The sequence below is a fragment of the Mchenga conophoros genome, linkage group LG5 (genome assembly GCF_057382185.1).
Source record: "Mchenga conophoros isolate Kocher_MC1m ecotype Shallow Benthic linkage group LG5, M_conophoros_male_GT1.1, whole genome shotgun sequence".
Lineage (NCBI taxonomy): Eukaryota > Metazoa > Chordata > Actinopteri > Cichliformes > Cichlidae > Mchenga > Mchenga conophoros.
The window spans coordinates 14,755,012-14,775,750 of record NC_140530.1 but is presented as its reverse complement, the minus strand read 5'-3'; the positions used below and the strand labels follow the sequence as shown (position 1 = coordinate 14,775,750).

Here is a 20,739-nt window from a genome sequence, read left to right as displayed (position 1 = left end):
TTCCCATTATCAACCATTGTGCACTGATGTCACTTTCATTTTATTTATCTGAAAGACTGGTTTTGTGCTTAACTTCATTTCAAAGCAGCAACTTCAGTGTGGTTTAGCGTAATGTTTAAAAATATCGACATCATTTTTTTCCCAGAGATTATGCACCTGTTTTATGTCCAATTCTGTCACACCACAAAGATGGTAATAAAAAAACTTGTTTTGTATTCGCATTCAAAGCACCGAAAACATGTCACATAGCGAGCACTAAGTTTCCTCAAAGCAACATCACAGTAGTTCTTCAACTGAGCCCATTATGCCCCATTATGAGTTCTCATCAGCCTTGGCATCCAAACACTGATTGGTGCTGCTATTTTTAATGCCACCCTACTGTGGGTGTGACATGAGTAGTGTGTTGCTAGGCTGCAGTATGTCTTTGTGTATGTGTTATCTGTTAAGGGCACAAAAGTGGAATACAGAAGTGTCACTCTGTATCGACAAATAAGTTGTTTTAATTTACGCCCGTGTTTATTCTGTTTTTAAAGTAGTTTTTAGATACAAATGTAATTGTTTGCTAATGTGTTTGACTTGGACTTTTCTCTTTTAAGCCTTCAGAGAGAGCAGAATAACTGTTAATCTGGCTGCTTCCCTGTTTCTGATATGCAGGTGACAAGCGGGTGGTGAAACTTTACCTGAAGTCCAAGGAGACGGGCAAGAAGTTTGCCAGTGTCGACTTTGTCTTCTACAACTGCAGCGTCCATCAGTCGTAAGTGACAGTGACGACATGTTTTCTAGTTTGATGGGCGAAAATGTTGTTTTAGTCTTTTCCCTCTTGCTCTTTTAAGAAATGGCCTCTTTGTCCATTCGTACCATAGGCTGTCTCATGTTACTGTCCATGAGAGAAACAGTTAGAGACACACACACATCTATCTCCCCCCCTCGGACCTCCACGGGAGGCTTATGTTACAGTTGAAGAGAAAAATCAAATGTGCCATATATGAGAAACGATCGGGACATGCGATGGTAATTCTACTCTTTTTATCATATCCCACAACACACACTAATGGTACTTGCATGATTAATTCATTGCATAGTGGTCTGTCATAATGGCTCAAAATTTTGGACTCTACCTTAATTATTTTGTTTTTTACCCGCTTGATTAAACAAATACAGTTGGCGTTTTTAGCAATGACATTGTCAGCCTGGCACTTATTTACCCCAAAAAGATCAAAGCAAATATGATAATACTGAAACGGTGTGAATCAAATCTTGTGCCTCTTCCAATGAGTTGGTCTCCTTCACACTCCAGATGCCCTCAGCTCTCTGTGCCTAGTTGCAGTTCACTGCCTCTCCTAATCCACCTTCTGCTGAAAATCTCTACCACCCATAGAGCCACACCCTTAGGTCAGTCCTACCACAAGCCTGGTGCGCCCTGCCAGGGTAAAAGAATCCTCTAACTCCTCCATCCCCCTAACACAATACCCTCCCTCCTGCTCAATCGGGGCTGATCTAGGGGAGGCTGAAACGTCTGCTGGGGTATTAGCCTTGGGGCAGCAGATGGCTTGGGGGCCCCTGGGGTACCACAGGGCTCCATCCTGGCTTCCCTCTGGATGCAGGATGAGCCTCCTTCGAGGATTGTCTACAAACACACACAGACATACACGTGCAGTGTTACTCCACTCCTGCACTTACCGCTCACTGAAACCCCAACTGTCTTGGACACCTAATCCGTTACTGTGACCTTTAACCCAACCCCCTGCTCTTGTACACAAATCCCCTGCCACGGCAACGATGATTAGCTCAGCTGGTTAAGGGTGTGGTGGTTTACGATGTCAACTCACAGTTAATTCATCTCCCACAAGGACCCCATAATGTCGGTGTTATCTCTCAATGTCTTTTTGGGTATTTGGGTGCATCTTGCATCACATCTCATGTTAATAACGAAAACAAATATAGTAGGACACCTTTTTGTAAAATTCGATATCATATCAGATATTCTAACATGTCACTGATCTCATAAATCGATTGGAAAAAGTACGAGAAGTGACAGAGACGAGAGAGTCGCCCGTGTGACGATATTAGCCCAATGAACTCTGATTAAGTCCGCTCCCTGTTCTGATCTAATACAACCTCTGAGTGATGTAATGGACATGTTTAACGAAGTTAGAGGTAGGGCACGTTGCATCTTCTGCAGCGACTCTGATGGTGAAGAGAGATGCTGAGATAAGAATTCCATTTGGAGCTGGCACTATGTCCCGCATACCCGCTGTTCCCCCCCAGGCGTAAGTGTTTGCCATCTGATGAGATCAGACTGGTAATGTTGTTGGTGTAATCAGTTCAGGCCCGCACAGCCACATGCAAGGCCCTGTTTCCAGAATGCTTGGTCATTCTTTGCAGAGCTGGGCTTTCCTCTAATGGCCTTGAACTTAAAGTACTGCAGGCTCTTACACTATGCAGGAAGCAGACATTCTCGAAACATTCAGAAGCAGAATTGCGAGCATTAGCTGTGAGTGAATTCCCACGCATCTTTCTTTTTTCCTCCTCAGCATCATGTTGTACTTCCTGCTGTCTAGGCTTGTATGCTGGAGTATAAATGCACACTGGAATTGCTTTGCCAACAGTTTAATCTCACGTGCTAATACCCCCCCCCCCCCCCCCCCCCTCCACCCACACCCAACCAAAAAAACACCAAAACAAAATTTTTTTAAAAACAACACACACCCCACCTTTTTATTTATTCAACTGATTGCGTCGTGGCCCTTGCCTTTTCAAAAATGCCATAAATTTGCATAGCAGTACTAATATAATTAGAATTCCCACTGTTTCAGTTTAAGGGTTGCTGAGATTGAAATAGAAAATCACCCGCGGCCATGATTGCTCCTTAATTAAATATTTCCATACGCTCCTTTTCATTCCACAGCCCCCCATTTAATAAAGATAGAGCATACAGTCTGGAAATGAATTAGAGTTTGGGTGTCTGAATAAGGCCACATGAAGCACCTTTTCTTAATATGGTTAATGTGGCTTGGCCAGTGTCTGGATCATTTGTTGTGTGATTGAGGGTGCTCTTTGGAGAAAGAAAATGTATTAAATTTGATAACAAGAAAGGGGCATGGTTTTGTGATGGAGAAAATGGTAGAAGAATAAAGCCAGAAAGGTTTGGAGTAATTATAAAATGAATGGCCCACATAGACTGCCTTGTTTTCTTGTAAACACTCTTGTAAACGCATTAATAGATTTATGTGCACGAGCATTAGTCCCTATGTGTTTTATCAATCCCTCTCAAATTTTGAAGGGATGCAGTAATGATAGAAAAGACTATTCTGGAGGGCCGTTAAATTATTCACCTCCACTTCTTTCAAATGAATCGTGACCAATAAATAACTCATTTTGCCAAGTGCACAAGTGTCAAACGCAGCTCACGAGGAGAGCTGATTGTGTTTAACACTCCAAACTGACCAAGGAGAAGAGAGAGGAGGAAGTCAGTCTATTGTGTTTGGCCACTGCTGCTGCAAAGCTAGCGTATCTCCATTAGCATCTGAATATGAGCGGATTAAATTAGCATTATGAGCGTGGACATACGGGCAGCGTGTCTCCAGCCGCTCAAAGGCTCTGAGTGGCTACAGGCGATGGGGAGTGACAGGAAGGAGCAATAAGGACGCTATCGGGGGGTCGGAAGAAAAGAGCCCACCTCTGGACACTAGAATTGAACGTCCTCAAATTGCCCTGGGTGGGCTTTTTATTAAAAGGGTGTGCACCAAGCCTAAAAGAGAGACCTTGAAATCCTAAGGCAGCTCGTTACAGGGGGTCCTGGTTACTTGGAGGAACCAAAGAGCGAACAGTAGGGGGTTGTCAGACAGGGCCTACTGCTGGCCTTGGGTGGCACGCATAATGGGCGACGCCTTTTATTTCAAAGGGCGTAACCATAAAAGTCACTAAAAGTTGGCAGTAGTTACCTGCTGATATTTTGCTCATTATTTCAAAGTCGTTGGTACACTAACAAGGCTGATTTGACATGAATAAAAGAAAAAGGAAAAAAAAACAGATATAAAGGATTATTATCGGGGTTTAGTGACAGATGTGTTAACTGGTGTGAATTACTAACTACACTTTGTACTGCTCACTGTCTGGTTCTAGTTACCTGCTGTGTTAAGTTGGTGTTGTACTGTATTTTGATGAACTCTAATCCAAAAAAGGTATTCTTTGACATTAAAAATAGTATTTGTTAGCAAGAGAAGAAACCCTAACAAGCAACGCCATGAGCATGACTAACTTACCTCTCCTTCATTTGTCTTGCACCAGTAATGTCTTCTGGTCTTTTGTCCAGCATTGACAGCCCTTCCTCTGTTTCTTGCAACTTCCTTTGGGACACAGTGTTGAGCTAAAATCCCAGTTCTGCTCTTTGACTCTCAGCACTGTATGGTAACCTTGCGTCGCCTAATCGCTTTCCCTCCATTTGTTGGCAACATTGACAAATCTCCTATTTGCTCTTGTGTGGTATTAAGAGGCCTGTTATTTCCTTAGCTGCACATCTTTTATTCTAAATGGACAGCTTCTGTCAGCACAATGCTAAATTGGTCAATTAAAGAGGCAGTGGGATTGAATTAAGCTCGAGCGTCTGATGTTGCTCAAAAGGGAGGGGTCTGGGCTAGAAACGATCGCTTAAAACGTGCACCTAACAAACGAGTGGCCCTAATTGATCCAAATGAATCCACATCAGGGTTTGATGGATTCATATATGGGCTCCATCTCAGTGCTCACAAGTTAAGACCCTCATTTTTCATTTGCTGTGGGGAAGGGGAGCTCGCATTTTACACAGGGTTAAAACACACTTGAGAGCTTGTCAGGAGTCATTCAGGCAGAGGCACAAATTTATACCTGGTGGATGAGGCTGAATACGAATCAACCTGCTCGCTTTCCCAGCTTACTTATATTAAATGTAGTATTTTATTGTCTTTCCAATAAACCATATGCTCACACAAAGCTCAGTAGCTGAAATGAGTCACAGAATAATCTCTAACTAAGTTCATGCCGAAGACAAAAGGCTTTAGTAAGCTCTGTAATAAAATGAAACAATTTTATTTGCTAAGTCATAATGGTTACATTAGATTATGCAGTACACATAAATGAGATACCAAGTGGCTAAGCATCTCTCGAGGAGTAAGAGAGCACCAATAGCATGATGCCTTGTAGATAAACTGCTCTTAAACCTGTTTGGCTGTCCCTTACAGGTCCCTTTAGATGGTGGATACAGACTCATAAACGCTTCCCCACTTCCAGCCTAATGTTTCCTCGCTCTCCTGTGAGACCTCTCACCCCCTTTACCCCCCCTCTCCCATCTCTCCCACGATACCTGGCGTCTACATCTCTGTCAGGGAAATCCACCTGCTTTTGATCTCTCTCTCTCTCTTTCCCTCTTTCCTTCCTCTCATCTTTCAGCCTGTCTGTCTGCACCTCGCCTCAGTTAAAGCAGGTGAATTCAAAATCGTGAAGCACTCTTAGTCCCACGGATGAAAGAGGGGTTTAGACAAAGGGGAAGGGGGAGAGGGTGAATGAAAGAGTTGAAAAGAGCGAGAGGGGCAGAAATGGAGTGACAGAAAGAGGTAGATTTTAAAAGACTGACAGAATAAAGGACTGGAGGGAAATGTATACGGAGAGGCCAAGTTTGAGGAAGATTATTGAACATATAGAGGCAGCAAGCAGTGGACAGTTACAAGCAAGTGGGGAGTGATGAATGAGGGAACGAGGGAGGGGGGTACATATGTTAGATAGCTAGCTGGAAGATGGGAAGAATATATGAGCGAGAATATGAAATGGGGTGGCAAAAAACAAGTGGAAAAAGAGGGTTTTGAGGAAAAAAGATTTAAATAGCATTAAAATATTTATTTATATCAATACATTCTTTTTGTATTGGTCAGTGTGGTGTTACCACTGTATTCAAACTATATTATCCCAGCCCTGTTTTACATTTTATTTTCAGTCTGCTGGTTCCCTTTCAGTTGATTCAAATGGTGCAACACATAAGTATGAGATATCACGGCTCCGTGTGTCCTGCTGAAGAAACCTATATTCACGCCTTTAACCTCCTAGGACCTGCCGTCCACATATGTGGACGTCACATTTTGGGTTATTTAGACCAAAATACTAAATTTTGCTCTACAAGGGCCTGATACCCGCTTACGAGGACATTATACTGCTACTGTTCTATCAAAATTTTAAATGAATATCCTCATATGTGGCTCTGATTTTTCATAAAAACAAAAATAAGGTAAAAAATAAAACCTGGTAATTCTTTGTTTTTACATTCATCGGGCCCCAATCAGCCCAAATATCAAAGAGAAATTAAAAATGCATGCTGTGGAAGAGTTTTGGTCTTAGGAGGTTAAGGTGGACGACCTATGGCGTGCATGTGCACTGCTCCGCCTGCACATATAGCGCGATGTGTCGCTCTGCGCGACATCATCCCCATACGTCATATGAAAGCCTACAGCTAGCTCTCACAGGCCCAGAAGCACCCATTCCAGGTGTGTTCAATTTTCAGGTGACCACATCGAGTGTTCCCGCTGTATTTTCATTGTCGTGCCCCAATATAGGTGCCTTCAAACAACTGCATGAATGTACATGTTCCTAAGTTCCCAAGCTGCTGCAGGTTAGCTTGGCTGGCTGCTCACAGCTGGCACACTTGCGCCCCTTCACCGTGGGTGGTGCGAGCCGTTGCTATGGGTTACTTTCTGCAGTTCCGGGTCAAGCGGTTTCGTTTCTGCAGAATGATAAAAACTGCTGTTCGCAAGGAGGCTGCAGTGATACTGAAGAGGAAATAAGTGCACTGTTGCAGAAAAGAGCAATACAAGTGGTCTTGAACACTGAGGCAGCTTTTAAATGCAGTTGGCCTGGAAGATTGATTGATTGATCTAAGACGTGCTATTTTTCATGTGGCTATACACCCGAATCACAAGCACTTTCTGAGGTTTGCGTTCGAGGGCGTAGCCTATGAATACCCGGTGCTGCCGTTCGGGTTGTCTCTTGCTCTTTGCAAATGTGCCGAGGCACCATTGGCACCCTTCATAAATAAGGGTCTCAGCATCTTAGCCTATCTAGACGACTGGGCTCTAGTAGCTTGCTCCAAAAAGCAGGCAGAAAACACAGCTATCACACAGTTAGGCATTTGGTTTCTGTTTTCCTGCTACTGTTCACATTTTTCCCTACAAAGGGGAGGGAAAAAAAGAAATGACATATTGTGACAGACCACACATCCCAAACACAGTCCGTTCCATAAGCGAATTTCATATGCTTAATGAAGAGAGATGACAGGATAAAGAGAAAATAAAATAACATGCAGTCTTCTTCCAGCAAGTTAGATCAGGTTATTGATAGAAACTGATGGACCAGTTTCACTTTTTTCTGTGTCTGTGCCATAACAAACGATGCTGTAAAGCAGTGCAATGACTGAGCCTGAAGTAAGAAGTCAGGTGACCCTGTTAACTTCTTTTCTCTTTTAATCTCTCTCCATTTTAGCTGTCTTTCTTGTGTAAATGGCTCCTTCCCATGCCACTGGTGCAAGTACCGCCACATGTGCACCCAGAATGCCAACGACTGCTCTTTTCAGGAGGGCCGTGTCAACAACTCTGAGGTAAGATTCATTGAGCAGATTAGTGCACATTGCTGTCACTCCACTGCAACATCTTCTGCTGCATGTATATTTGTTATCTATCGATTTGACACATACAGCATCCAGCTTCTACCTTTACTTTCACACCCTCACTGTGGTTTTCTCCTCATATTATCCTGCTTCGTGTGTCTGCTGTCTGTATGTGTGATAGTGGCTTTTGGCACAGTGACAACAGCTTGTGTACTGTGCAGCAATAATTCTGTCGTGGCCCATAAGGCCATAAGCAGGCTTGGATGAATGAATGTCTATGGAAATACTGCCTTGTTCTTACATAGCCAAATGCTGCATTAGCATAAAAGCTAATATCAATCGTGCCTTCTGGCAGCTACAGCAGGCATCATGCAAGGCATAACAAGTGTTTGTCAACTGCTGGAGTATAAACAAGGATATTAGTGATAGATGCAGAGTCGTGTTATGTTTTCAGGGTGGTTTTCTAGTTTCTTTGTCTTACACACACCAAACACAGTCCTGTATATATTAACACACACAGAAAAATGCACTGAAACGCTCATCTCCTCTGTGGACTTGCGCATGTAAATCCACTGCACTCCCAAGTGACTGACAGTCATGCCTGTGCTTTGTCTGATTGATGCTTCACACATACACATATACACACAAACACGATTCCATCGCCTTATATTGTGGTCTGACTTTCGCTGTTATCTCTACGCAGATTAAAGTCCCCCCTTGTCAGCCAGCCCCAATCACCGGCCTTTATTAATTGGTCGACCTTTATTTACTTTCGTCTTTCTCTTCCCTCAAACCTGAGCTGTGCAGAATCCCAAATGCTAGCAAGTTAAACCGCAGCCTCAGTGCCCGTCCAAAACAAGACACCGACCTAGCCTTCACGGCTCATGGAGCTAACGTTAGCGGATTAGTGCACCCATCTGCAAGGCACAGGGAGAGCGCTGGCTAGCATACTCTGAGCCGAGAGAGGCCAGAGGGGCAACGGATGGATAAACAGGAAAGGCCTGCAGGGATGAAAGGGGGGAAAAAAAACAGAGGAAAGCTGGAAGCAAGTAAACATATAAACTCAGTAACACTGGTGAATGATAGGAGAATTTTTGTCTGAGGCATAGCATGTGCTAGAGTAAGATTTGAAACTGAATAAGCTTACATGAGTTTATCAGATGTTTGACAGGAAATTAAGTAGCTGGACATTATTTAATGACTAACCGAGCAAGTCTTTTAAAAATAAATCTCAAACTATGAGGATTTCAAATGTTGGCATTTGCTGCGTATAAAGAGGATGATTATCGGAGTGAGAAAGACAGCAGGAAAACAAAAGGGATAGACAGATCGGCTGACAGTGGCATGTGGACAGAGAGACCTCTCCTGTCACCTCGTCTGCCCAAGAAACCACCGACCACATGCTCCACAAGAGAAACCATCATCTGCACCATCTCTCTCTCTCTCTCTCACGCACACACAGACGCACACACACATACACACAGCATAAACACACAAGTACTGTTTTGTCTTTTATCCAACCGAAGTATAAACATTCTTACAACAAACACACACACACATGTAGATACATATTCACAAAGTCATTCATCATCCTTCTCTTAGCTGCCTTATCCATTAGTTGCGCTCTCAGTGCCCCAACAAGTACAGCTCTTCCTGTAGGCTAGGCTTATCCTTCTCCTCTCCAGGTCCTTCTCTCTCTACCTCATCTCCACTTTGATGCTCAGTCTCCACATGTTTTTTTTCTCATCCATTTTTTCTGTGCTAGCTGTACAAAATATACATTGCTTAAAAAAAAAAAGGAAAGGACTACAGAGATTTTTACCTCGCTTTCTTATCCACCTCATGGTTTTACCTCTTGGGATTGCATGACATCAGGGATGGGTGTTTGTGTTCAAATATGCTTGCACCCCTAATTTAGACACCCGACAATCCCTTTTTGTTTCCTTTTATGCTCTAGCTTCATCCTGAATACAAAAAGCAGTGTTAAACATAAGAGTGAAATCTGCTCTCCTGATGGCAGGCATTTTACTCAGACCTTTAACACTCTCACACACAGTAGATAGGACTGGATAAGACTCATTTTCAGGCAGATAGAAATCAGATAGAAGCGTTTACACAGGGTTGATGGGAGCCCAGCTGACTCTGTGGTGTAAGTGGAGTTCTACTCACTAGACGGTAGCTGATCACAAGTCGAAGCATGACATAAAACGAATGAAGTTCCCTTTTTTTAACCACTGTTTCAATAAAACAAAAAACAAGCACCATTATTTTAAGTATTTAAAAGAAAATTGAGACAGGTGTACATAAGATTTCTTTTTCTATAACCTTAATTCTCTTCATTTTTTCCCCCTCATCCTATCATCTGACGATTTCTAAATGTTGTTACCATGGCAACCAGAGGATGGGTTTGTTGCCAATGCGGGACCCCCCCCCCCCCCCCCACACACACACACACAGTTTGCGTTCTCACAAAACCAGCACTCCAGTGCTATCTCATCCATCTGTAATTTGTTCCACCAAATTACATTGTGATGGGAGAAAGTAAATAAATAAATAAATAAACAAGTTTAAAGAATGAAAATCCTGCTAAAAGGTTTTGAATAAGCCAACTAAAGAGTGAAAGTGTTGTTCTCTTTTGTGAATGGACTGTGTCAAAAGAGGGAGCAAAGTGAGGCAAAGACAGAGTAAGCAGAGAGGAAATAAATATAATGAGTGACATTTCCAAATCAAATATGCATGAATCAACAATGCTTCCAATGGCACAACAAACAAATCCTCAAATTAAGGAGCATTCGGGCGGAAAATTGCGGGAGAGGAGTAGGAGTTACTTTATTCTAGAAACAAACAAAAAAAAGCTGGAGAGGGAGGAAAGAAGAAGGTCTCCTTGATGAATTATTTCCTGTTTCTTCTAGAGGAATTTTAACTTTCTTTGTCTCCTCTCATTTGTTGAGGAACTTGATTGCTTCCTTTATTTCTCCTCTCCTCTCCTCTCCTCTCCTCTCCACACCCATGGAAATAAACTGTTATTGTGAGCCTTGATGAGTGCCAGGCAAGGTTAGGGGTGGCTGGGCTCAGGTATGTTAAGACATACTTACGTGTTTATTTTGCTGCAAAGCAAGGCTCAGTCTCACTCGAGCAATCAAGGAGGTGGTTAACTTGATTGAGATTTGTGGGTACGAGGCTGCTGCTTTTTAACCCAAAAGTCTTTTTTTCCCTCATCTAGTATAGTGAGCGTTAGATGAGTAGATCAGTAGTTCTGCCGCACGTGCATGCTAAGCATATAGCTAGAGATAGCAGTGAGTGCTAGTATTCTGTGCCCGTGCAATACTCATTTAATGTCTGATCCATTTTGGACACTAAAAATGGAGAAAGGGGGAAAAAATGAAATGGACCAATTCACGAGGCTATTTTCTGTCTGGGAGCTAACCAGCATTGACTTAAATCACTGATCCTGAATAATGCATTCAGTTAGGACCCATAGGTATTTGGACAATAACAGGATTTTTGTAATTTTGACTTTGTATGGCATCAGAGTGAATATGAATGAAGACTCAAGATGTGATGGAAATGCAGACTTTCAGCTTCAATTCAAGAGTTTTAACAAAAGTAGTGCATTAACTGTTGATTGTCAAGCAGGTTTATAGCAGGTGAGTCCTGTTCCCTCATTATTTGAAGATAAGTTGGACAGAAAAAAAATCTGGAGTTGCTTACAATTGTTGAACTTGTTTTTGAGGTGAAGCACCTTCACCACATGTAGTCAAGTTAAGAAGATTCTTGAGGAGGCCGGCATGTCATCATCCAAGTCTACAATCAAGACACACCTTCGTGAATGAAGTGAACTACACAGAGTTTACAACAAGGTGCAAACTGCTGATCACACTCGAGGACAGGAAGGTCGGATTAGATTTTGCCAGAAAACGTGTAAGAGAGCCTGCACTGTTTCTGGATAGGTGAAGCAAAATTTAAGCTGTACCAGTTTTTTTTTTTACTGTCCTAAATAAGTGGTTTTCTGTACATCTGCAAGAGAGGTGAGATGAAGAAAATAGGGGTGTGCATGTGGGGAAAATGGTAAGATATTCTATTAACACATATTGATGTGTTTATGTGCTATAAGTGTGGGCACTGTGCATATCGAAACAGAGCAGTGGTGGTAGGAGACACATTAACAAACACTTGAAGCCATTTACTCAAATGTTAGTCTGTGACACACTGACCAGCGATTAAGAAGAGATGCTGCATATCGGCTGCTCTCTGAACAAAGTGCAACAATACAGTGACACATTTTCTCAAGTGATGGCTTTTCCTCACACACTCTTAACCAAATACACTTAAAGCATACAGCCTGCTCCCACATTCTTAAACAGCCACAGAAACACATGCTTAATGTTTGTTTTCACGCTCTCTTTTACACACACACAATGGCTGATGGGGTTATTTGTGATGGAGGTGTGAGGCCCCGGACGGTGACATTCTGGCACTCTGTGTTTGCCCTGGCTGGTGCTCAGACACTGAGCAGAACACACACACTAGGCCATAGGCCAAGGCTGCTTGAGGCACCTTGCCTGGTGCATGGATATATATGCATGTTTGACTATACTGCTTTAGTGTGTGTTTGTGTGTGACTGTCACTGGCTCTTATCAGGACAGAGCACAACCAGCAGCACAGGGCTGCAGGGGTTATATGGGTGAGGTGGAGAAAAGACTGGCTGAATAATATCCATCTTTTTCTTTTCTTTCTTTTTTTTTTTTGCTTTGTATCGCTCCATCCTGGTGTATTAATCTGTTAGTAATATCTGTTTTCTCCTCTATGTACACTCCTTTTTTCCCTTTTCTCCCTCCTTTACCCATACTGTTCCTTCATGCAGATCCGTTTGTCTTTCTTTACTTGCTCATCTGTTGCAATACCTAATTTCCCTTTTTATTCTGTTGAATTCCTCTCTCCACCTCAGTGCACCATGTAGCTCATAGCTGAACTTGCATAAACACACCCCCACATGTGAGTTTCTGCTCAGTATGAGGAGACGTGCCTAAGCCATATTTAATAAAATATAAACAATGCTGTGAAGAGGGAGCAAATAAATTAGGAAATGGGTGGAGGTGGAATGCAATATCCCTCATGCAGTTCTCCAAAACAATGCAGCACTTTCAATTGTGCATATATTTCACCAGAGACAAACCAAAGACAGACTAGAGGTGCTGTAATTGAGACCAGATGCAAACAGAACGAGTAGAGGGGGGAAAATGTAAAGAAACAGAGACAAGGGCAGGGAGTTAAACAGAGAAAGTCTGGCTGTAACGAGCAGCAGATTACATTCAGAGTGACGCAATTTATTTTCCAAATGCTCTCCAAAGTTGGAGGGAAGGAAGGGAGAGGGAGGGAAAGACGGGGAACATGGAGAGGAAGTGGAGGCGATGGGCTGAAGTAACCACAGCTTCTTTGCCAGATGGAGCATCGTCAGACCATGACCGTCCAATGTTTAACTCTTGGTTTGGTTTGGTAGCAGTGCACCTTCTTTAGCTTTTCAAACAGCTTCAGTCCTCTAGCTCTTCTGTTTGTTTTTTGTTTTTTTTTTCTTTGTGAGGCTCCCGAGGAAACTTCCAACAGTTAGTAACCGCATTTTGCCCCTCAGGGAAATCAGTGTGAGATTGTATCAGGTGTTTTGGTAGATTCTCTCATACATCCATGGTCATCCAATTCAGCCCTTCATTAAAGTTGCAGCACTCTGCATGTGTGTGTTGTTCTAGTTTTCCTAGTTCCTAGCGTCCTAATCATAGTGTTGGAAATGAGGCTCTGCTCTGGGTGTTACTGTATTTGGACGATTGGTCACATACAGTAAGATCCATACATCCCAGATGCTTAATCTCTGCCTGTCTGTGGCTGTTTTTAGTCGTAACATTCCCAAATCCCAGCTTTTTTTCTTCTTCCCCCTAATGTTCTTTCAGGATCTCTGCTCAAAGCTTCCATTATGACTTCTGCACTGCTTTGCACCATCCATCAGGCTCAGTAGAAGCGGGGAGGCTGGGTGGACTTTCGTGTAGTAGACAACTGCACAAAGACAGTTTTATTCATGGAAGAGGGAGAAGTTTAGCAAATGCAGCTTGTGTTAAGCGAGTATTAATAGCACGTTATTGGTGTATTTGGTTGAAAAGTCTTCATCCTCATACGACATTGAGAAAATGTGAAGAATTCTCTCCTTGATGTAATTCGCCGACAGACGACAAAGCCCACTGATGCTGCAGGTATCACCCCAGCTGTGCTAGCACACCAGCTGCAGCACTGAATACAATACAAGTGAAAGCTAAATGAAGAGTAGGTGTGAAGTAAAGATTCACAGGAATGGACACATAGGCACACTCATAGGAATATGACATGATAGATGCACAGGGGTTTGCAGCACGCGTGGATTAGTGTTTGTCTTTGTGCCAGTGTGTTTCTTTGTGTCAGTCACATGTCCCAGTGGTTCAATTATTCAGGCTGTGTTAAATCTTCATTTCCGCAGCCCTCACAGCCAGCCTGCCTAATGGTGAACACAGATGAATATTGCATTTTCGCCATCAACCCCTGCGTGTGTCAAAGACAGGATAGAAGAAATAAATACAGAGTCACTGAAGGAAGGAGATGTCAGCAGTTGGAGTAGTAACACAGTAAAGTGAGCTGAAGGAAAAGCAAACTCCGAAGTGCAGGCAGATCAGAAAAGGAGAGCGATTGTGATTGAGAAACGCTAACTACCTGCTGGGATGGAGAGGCATAGAGAAAGAGAGGCAGGAAATAAAATCCGGTAGCGTGCTGAGTCGCCCAGTCTCACAAGACCAGCTAACTGTGTCTGTCATGTTGGGCTTTTCACTGTGCTGTTTTAGTAAAGTGGCTCTCACTGATTTTTATTCCAGCCTCCATTTCATGACACTATTGCACTCCTATAGAAACTCAAGATGGACAGTGATGCACTTACATACAAGCTTCAGAAAGATGGAGAGTTATTTTTTTAACCTTTTGAACCTTGACGTTATTTTAAAACACAAAGCTCTATAAATAAAGAATATGTTTATGTATATTAATTTTTTTAATCTCCTAGCTGCTTTTGCATGCCATCCTTACTTCAGCAGCAGGGTTGTTAACCTACCTTTTCTTTGAAAATTGGCCTAAGGGGAGGTTGTTCGCACAGTGCTCTTTGTTCCATTGTTATGGATCTGATTAGAAGCACTGATCAAGTCCTCACCCTTGCTGGCATCAAAATACGTGGGGGGAAATCACATAAAATCATATAAAAACAAAGTGTAGAATTCATGTAGTTTGATTTAAGACTACGATAGTCAGACGTCATTAGATCTGAAGTAAACCTTCACCTTATGCTGCCAGTTTTACATGATTCAGCACATTTTGGGGGTGGAAACATTTCTTTGACGATTTGATTAGTTACATATGTGAGCTAAAAGACAAATGTAATTGTTTTGACTTTTCTCTTTAATTTTGACTGATTTATTAGACTTGTTTTATACTATTTTACCCTTTTAAGGAATGTGCAGAAAGTGTGTTGGTACACTGTTCAGTTCCAAATTTATCAGCGGACCTTTGCACTTTGGATTCTTAATGACCAGCTTCTTTAAGATCATAAATGTGTAAATCATGGTAACAAAGCTGATCAGGGTTAATCATTAAGGGAATCTGCAAACAAAATTAGAAATGAGATAATATTGGTCTGCTCATCCACTTAATCTGGAAAACAAAAGTCAGTTTTAGTCTATCCTTTTGCTGAATTATGGTGCTGTCTTCAGAGAAGAGGCATGAGGCAGGAGACAGGAGAGCGTATCTACCTCTAAAATCAAAGCTTGTCTTTGAAAAGCTGAAAAGCACAAGGTTTGATTGCTGCTGACATATCTGGGTTAGAATGATAACGGGGTGCCAAGCGCCCCCACCCCTCCCCCTCTACTCTATGAAAATCCATAAGGAGAAAAAAAAATAAAGGATGTGCTCTCAAAAAAATATTCACACATTCTTGCTTTTTATTGTTTTATGGCATACTGCGCCATGTGTGTCGAGGGGATAAACTGTGTAGGTTTGGCAGCTTTCTTGTAAGTCAAGGATGAGGGATTAGGAGATGAAATCAACATGTATGTTTGCTTGGGTGTTACATCAAAGCAGTCTGAGTGTGCGTGTGTGTTTGCACAGCATAGGAGGATCATGTATGTAGGTAGGTTCAGTCAAGCATCTGCTCTGTGAGACTTTGATAATCCATGTTGAATTACATTTATATCACACATTCTCTGGCATCTCACTTTAAATTAAACTCTCCATTCTCTGCTCCTTCATTCCTCTGCGCTCATCCCCTTATTTCCCTCTCTCTCAGTCTTCCTCCCTACATCGCTGCTCTGCTAAGAAAGCAGGGCGTGGGCAGACAATCTCATAGTCCCTTTCAAGGTTCAAAGTCCCTTTTCTTCCTCTGCTTCCCTCGCTCCTGCTCTGTTCTACATGTTGCTGCCTTATTAAGTTGTTCCACTCTTTCCCCCACAGTCTCTCTCCCTCCCTCCCCCCCACAGTAGGTGTCTGTCTGGTCACAGAACATCTTTCTGGTTTCTGCCTGCTAATAAGCTCGCATCAACTTTGTGTGCACACGTGCTTCCGCATATGAACCACACCCTGCAGCTTATGGAGATGTTCCGTTTTATTCACTTTTAATAATACTTGCACCTCTGGGTGTCATATATTACATGTGTTGTAGTAATTGTATCATTGTGTACTTAATGGCTTGTAGATTTAAGGCTTAATATGCCTGTGCACTCTCCTTCTGGTCTTTATATTCAGACCTAATGGATCTTATGTTTTTTCCTTACTAGTATGAGTCCAAAGTCCAAAACTAGTACATGCACAAAGACACTCTCTCTCTCTCTCTCACACACACACACACACACACACACACACACACACACACACACACACACACACACACACACACACACTCATTTAAAGAAGCACATGGCTGCAAGCCAGCTGCTACACAGAAGACAAGGGAGCAAGAGACTATGTGGTCCTTGAAATGACAATATGATGTATGACATGTCATGGCATGGTGTTACGTGGCTTACATCAATTAAGGAATGAGCTTCAATTAACAATGTGGTTTAAATTCCCCCAAATCTCATTTAAAAAGCTGTTTCTTAAACCTGAAAACCATTCATATGTCTTTAAATGATCAGTTATTAAGCATTAAACAATTCATGTAGATGAAAAGAACAATGTAGTCTAATCAGTAACCACCGCAGTATATTATAGTACTGTTATCACATTTCCACCCGTAGAATCTTTTGTAAGTGATTCTGTTGTTGATTTGGCGTCATCGTACTGCACTGTTGATGTTTAATTTTACCACCTGTGTTCTGTTTTGTGTCTGGGTATTTATCTTTCTGGAACATAACGATGCTGTATGGCTGTATATGATCTTTGGTGGCACAGATATTAAAACGCTGAAATTCCAGCTGCAAATACAGTTAAACGGATAATATAACAATGTGACTGTGGTTTATGTTTTAATTATTCAGCATTACGTATTAGTTGACTGGAGGTGGGTGGCCCTCAACAAAGGTTACTTGTTTAAGATGTTAACCTTCAGTTTTAATGGTGCAATTTTCACACTGCTAAAATGTGTGATCCACCCAGTGCTATTTATTAATGTATAGTGGATTGAACTAAAGGATAAATGGGACTCTGAAGTTCAAGGCTGCAGCTCTTTGGTTTGCGATGTGAGACCTCTGTCAGAAACCCTGGGGGCCATGTCGACAGCCGGCAGGGGGGTGGGCGTCCAACACTCTCCATATACCCTTTTGTCTGCCCCCCTCGTGACTGACACACATGGACACACTTACATGCACACATACACACTGTCCCTGTTATTGTACCAGTGTGCCCCCCCTCAGCTCCTGTGTGACCATCTATGCCATCTCATCTCTCCCCCGGGTTGCCCATATCGCTTTACTTCATAATTTAGCGTGTTATTTTTTCTCCTCCCTGATCTATAGTCCCCACATCACAGAGGCAGCTAATTAATTATGGATGGATGCAGGGGGTGGGGGCTAAGAGAGACTAGGGGGGGCTTTAAAAAAACGACCAGACATCCACCTCATTACATATGCGCAGTGTTTTTGGAGCTTTATTAATTTATATCTTGTCAGGCTATGCCACAGCCTTCAGAACTCTTTTGGCTTTTTAATACAGTTATTTATTTATATAGCGCCGCACACTGACTTTTGCCTTCATCCTCCCACTCTGCGCTCGCTTTCTTTTTCTCTCCTTTCACACCACCCCGTCGAAGTCTTGATTTTAATCTCTCACCTTCAACATATCTGCATGAACACACAGACATGCGCACTTTCCTGCCGACTGTCTCATTATCTGCTCTTGGCGGATGTTAAAAGGTGTTTTGCTCACCTGCAAGAAGAGATTATCTCCTTTCCCTGCCGAACACTGGTTTTATTAATTTTTCTCTCTCGTATATTTTCTCATTTGGTGTGGTAGACGTAGCGTGTAAATATCAGAGCACTGAAAATGAAGGAATTTATTAGATTGAGCTGGAACTGGAATGGCAGTTTGAGTACTTGCACTCAAAACTTACTTCTGCAGTAGCATTTTTTAATGACCCCGTCTTTATTAAATACAATTAAATTAAATATTACAGTCTATATAATTATATATTAGAGATGGACCGATCCGATATTACGTATCGGTATCGGTCCGATACTGACCTAAATTACTGGATCGGATATCGGAGAAAAATAAAAAATGTAATCCGATCCATTAAATATCACGAAAGCACCTCACAAAACTTGCAACACGCCATAACTCACCTCAGGTTAGCACGTCGGAGCAGTATGCATTGCGTGATAGAGCGGCTGTGGCATGCGGGACCTGTCGGTGGTCTGGATAGCATGTGGAGCTTCGCTAGCAACCCGGCATTTCATCTCTGACAAAGTTATCCCGAGAGAAGTAAAGCAAGTGTGTAAGTCCATCTCTGAATGTTTGTAAAGCATTCCTGCGTTAAGCTTAACGAGCGACTGCCTCTCCTGCTGCTACTTCAATCGTGAAACTGCTTAATGATCAGCTGATCGGCTTTTCTGTCGCGAGTCCGTCTCTCTAGTTTGCTTTTGGCCCACTTTGCACCAGAAAGAGGAAACCAGCGGCTGAACAACAGCAGCACGTTTAAGCTTGATCAGCTATTGTTAGAATGTATTTAATGTTACTTTCTACACCAGGATCTTTTTCTACGTAGCTGACGCTGGTAACTGTGCAGGGGCGGATCTAGCAAAGTTTAGCCAGGGGGGCTGATAGGGCATTAACTGGGAAAAGGGGGCACAAAGACATACTTTTCTTTCTTATTCTCATTTAAAATGTCGAGCTTTTAATAAATAATTATCTGACACCCAAAGTTTTAATTTGATGCAAAATGAATAGAAGTCAATTACTGTATATAGTAACTATTAAGTCTAATATACCCTAGTAAGCTATACTACTTTTTCCTTTGGGAAGGTACCATCTGTGCAGTCTGCAATTTTGTTGAAGAAAGATGTTGAATCTATTTAATATTTCTTGAAAAATAATTGATTTCTGTGCATTTTTTTTTCACACTGCATCAAATTAAGGTTGATTACGTCGATTAAGCATCATGAGGTGGAGCGTGAGGGGTGGTTCCCTATTTTTTATTTATTTATTTTTGTTGTTGCTGGGAGTTGGAACCCTATTAGTTAGGTTGCTTAATATTTACGCTAAGTACTCTTTAAAATACCAGAATAGGGAGGATGGTGTAGGTCTAAGTTTATTAGATTGATCAGTATTGCTGAACTATGAAATATTTTTTTTGTATACAGGTATAACAGAATAGCTTTAGTGTAGTTGTTGTTTTAAACTTGAGTATGAACTTATACAAAATGCAGCAAGATATTTAAAAAACAGTTTTGTTGATTAAAAAACACCATATCGGATTCATATCGGTATCGGCAGATATCCAAATTTATGATATCGGTATCGGTATCGGACATAAAAAAGTGGTATCGTGCCATCTCTATTATATATTCCTTTACTGTAAAAGAGTGGTGGGACTAGCCTCAGGCAGCAAAGCTAACAGGGGCCTTTGAGGGAAAACAAATACAAAGAGGTGAGGAAAGCCCTCCGGCTACTTTAACAGAAGCTGCAGACTTGGACTTCAGCCATCAAAAAACACACACACTTTGCAACATCGACACTCGTTGTTATTCTCAAAAACACAGGTACATGCTCCTAGAGCACAGTCCAGTCAGTGTGGGAGGATTTGACATTGTCATAATTAGTACAGTCAGAAGAAAAGAGTTAAATTTGGCAAAGGGGTTTTCTGTTACACTATCTACATCTGTTGTTTTTAAAAATACTTATAAAGATGTCAGAATGCAAAGACAGTCATCAAAATCTTAAGATTGAGCAGATGTTTTTGTGCTGTGTTCTCTTTTGGAGAAACCATCTGTGGCGCGCATTCCTTCAGGCATCTTTTCCACTTCACGGGCGCATGCGACTTTACCGTGGTTACACTACAGTGAGATTAAGTGATCCTTATGATGAAGCGAGCTGCTGTTCTGTGCAAACAGTTCCTGGTGTGAAGCATTTATGTGTAAAGACGAACTCAAATCAGCCTTCGATCATCTATTGAATAAAATTTGCAAATGCAACATAAAACATGTGTGCAGGTAGGTACAAAAAGACTGCAGATGCTTACATTTTTTACATGTCATATCTAGCCAATAAAGCCACAGTATCCGCCTTCACAGATGAATTGAAGTTCGAGAAGTCAGGAAAAGGAAGGAAATAAAGGTTCAAACGAATCCCCCCCAGTGAAATATTGTTTCGGTGCACCCTGCACTTTGTAGCCCTAATGCAAGCTTTGAACTGTTTTGGCACCTGTCACAAAAACTGATGGAATAGTTTTTCCTTGCAGAGCACTTTCTTCTTTATCCTGCTCTCTTTCCCACAATGTCCTGTTTTTCCTGCCTTCTACCTCCTTTCTCTTTTTCTCCCGGAACTCCTTTCCATTGTGTCTCGAAAGCACCATCAGCTTGTATTTGAACAAAGTACTTAATTGAATTTTCTTCTATTTTTC

The 20,739-nt window shown here is 42.0% G+C and overlaps 1 protein-coding gene across 4 annotated transcripts in view; it reads left to right on the top strand.

The window, feature by feature from the left end:
* plxna1b (plexin A1b) overlaps positions 1–20,739 on the top strand; it is a 182,985-nt gene that overhangs the window by 103,079 nt on the left and 59,167 nt on the right. For all 4 annotated transcript variants that reach the window (XM_085273512.1, XM_085273510.1, XM_085273511.1 and 1 more), the window contains exons 8-9: positions 655–754; positions 7,504–7,618. In XM_085273512.1, coding sequence (XP_085129638.1) covers positions 655–754; positions 7,504–7,618 — 215 coding nt within the window. The remainder of the gene's footprint in view (positions 1–654; positions 755–7,503; positions 7,619–20,739) is intronic.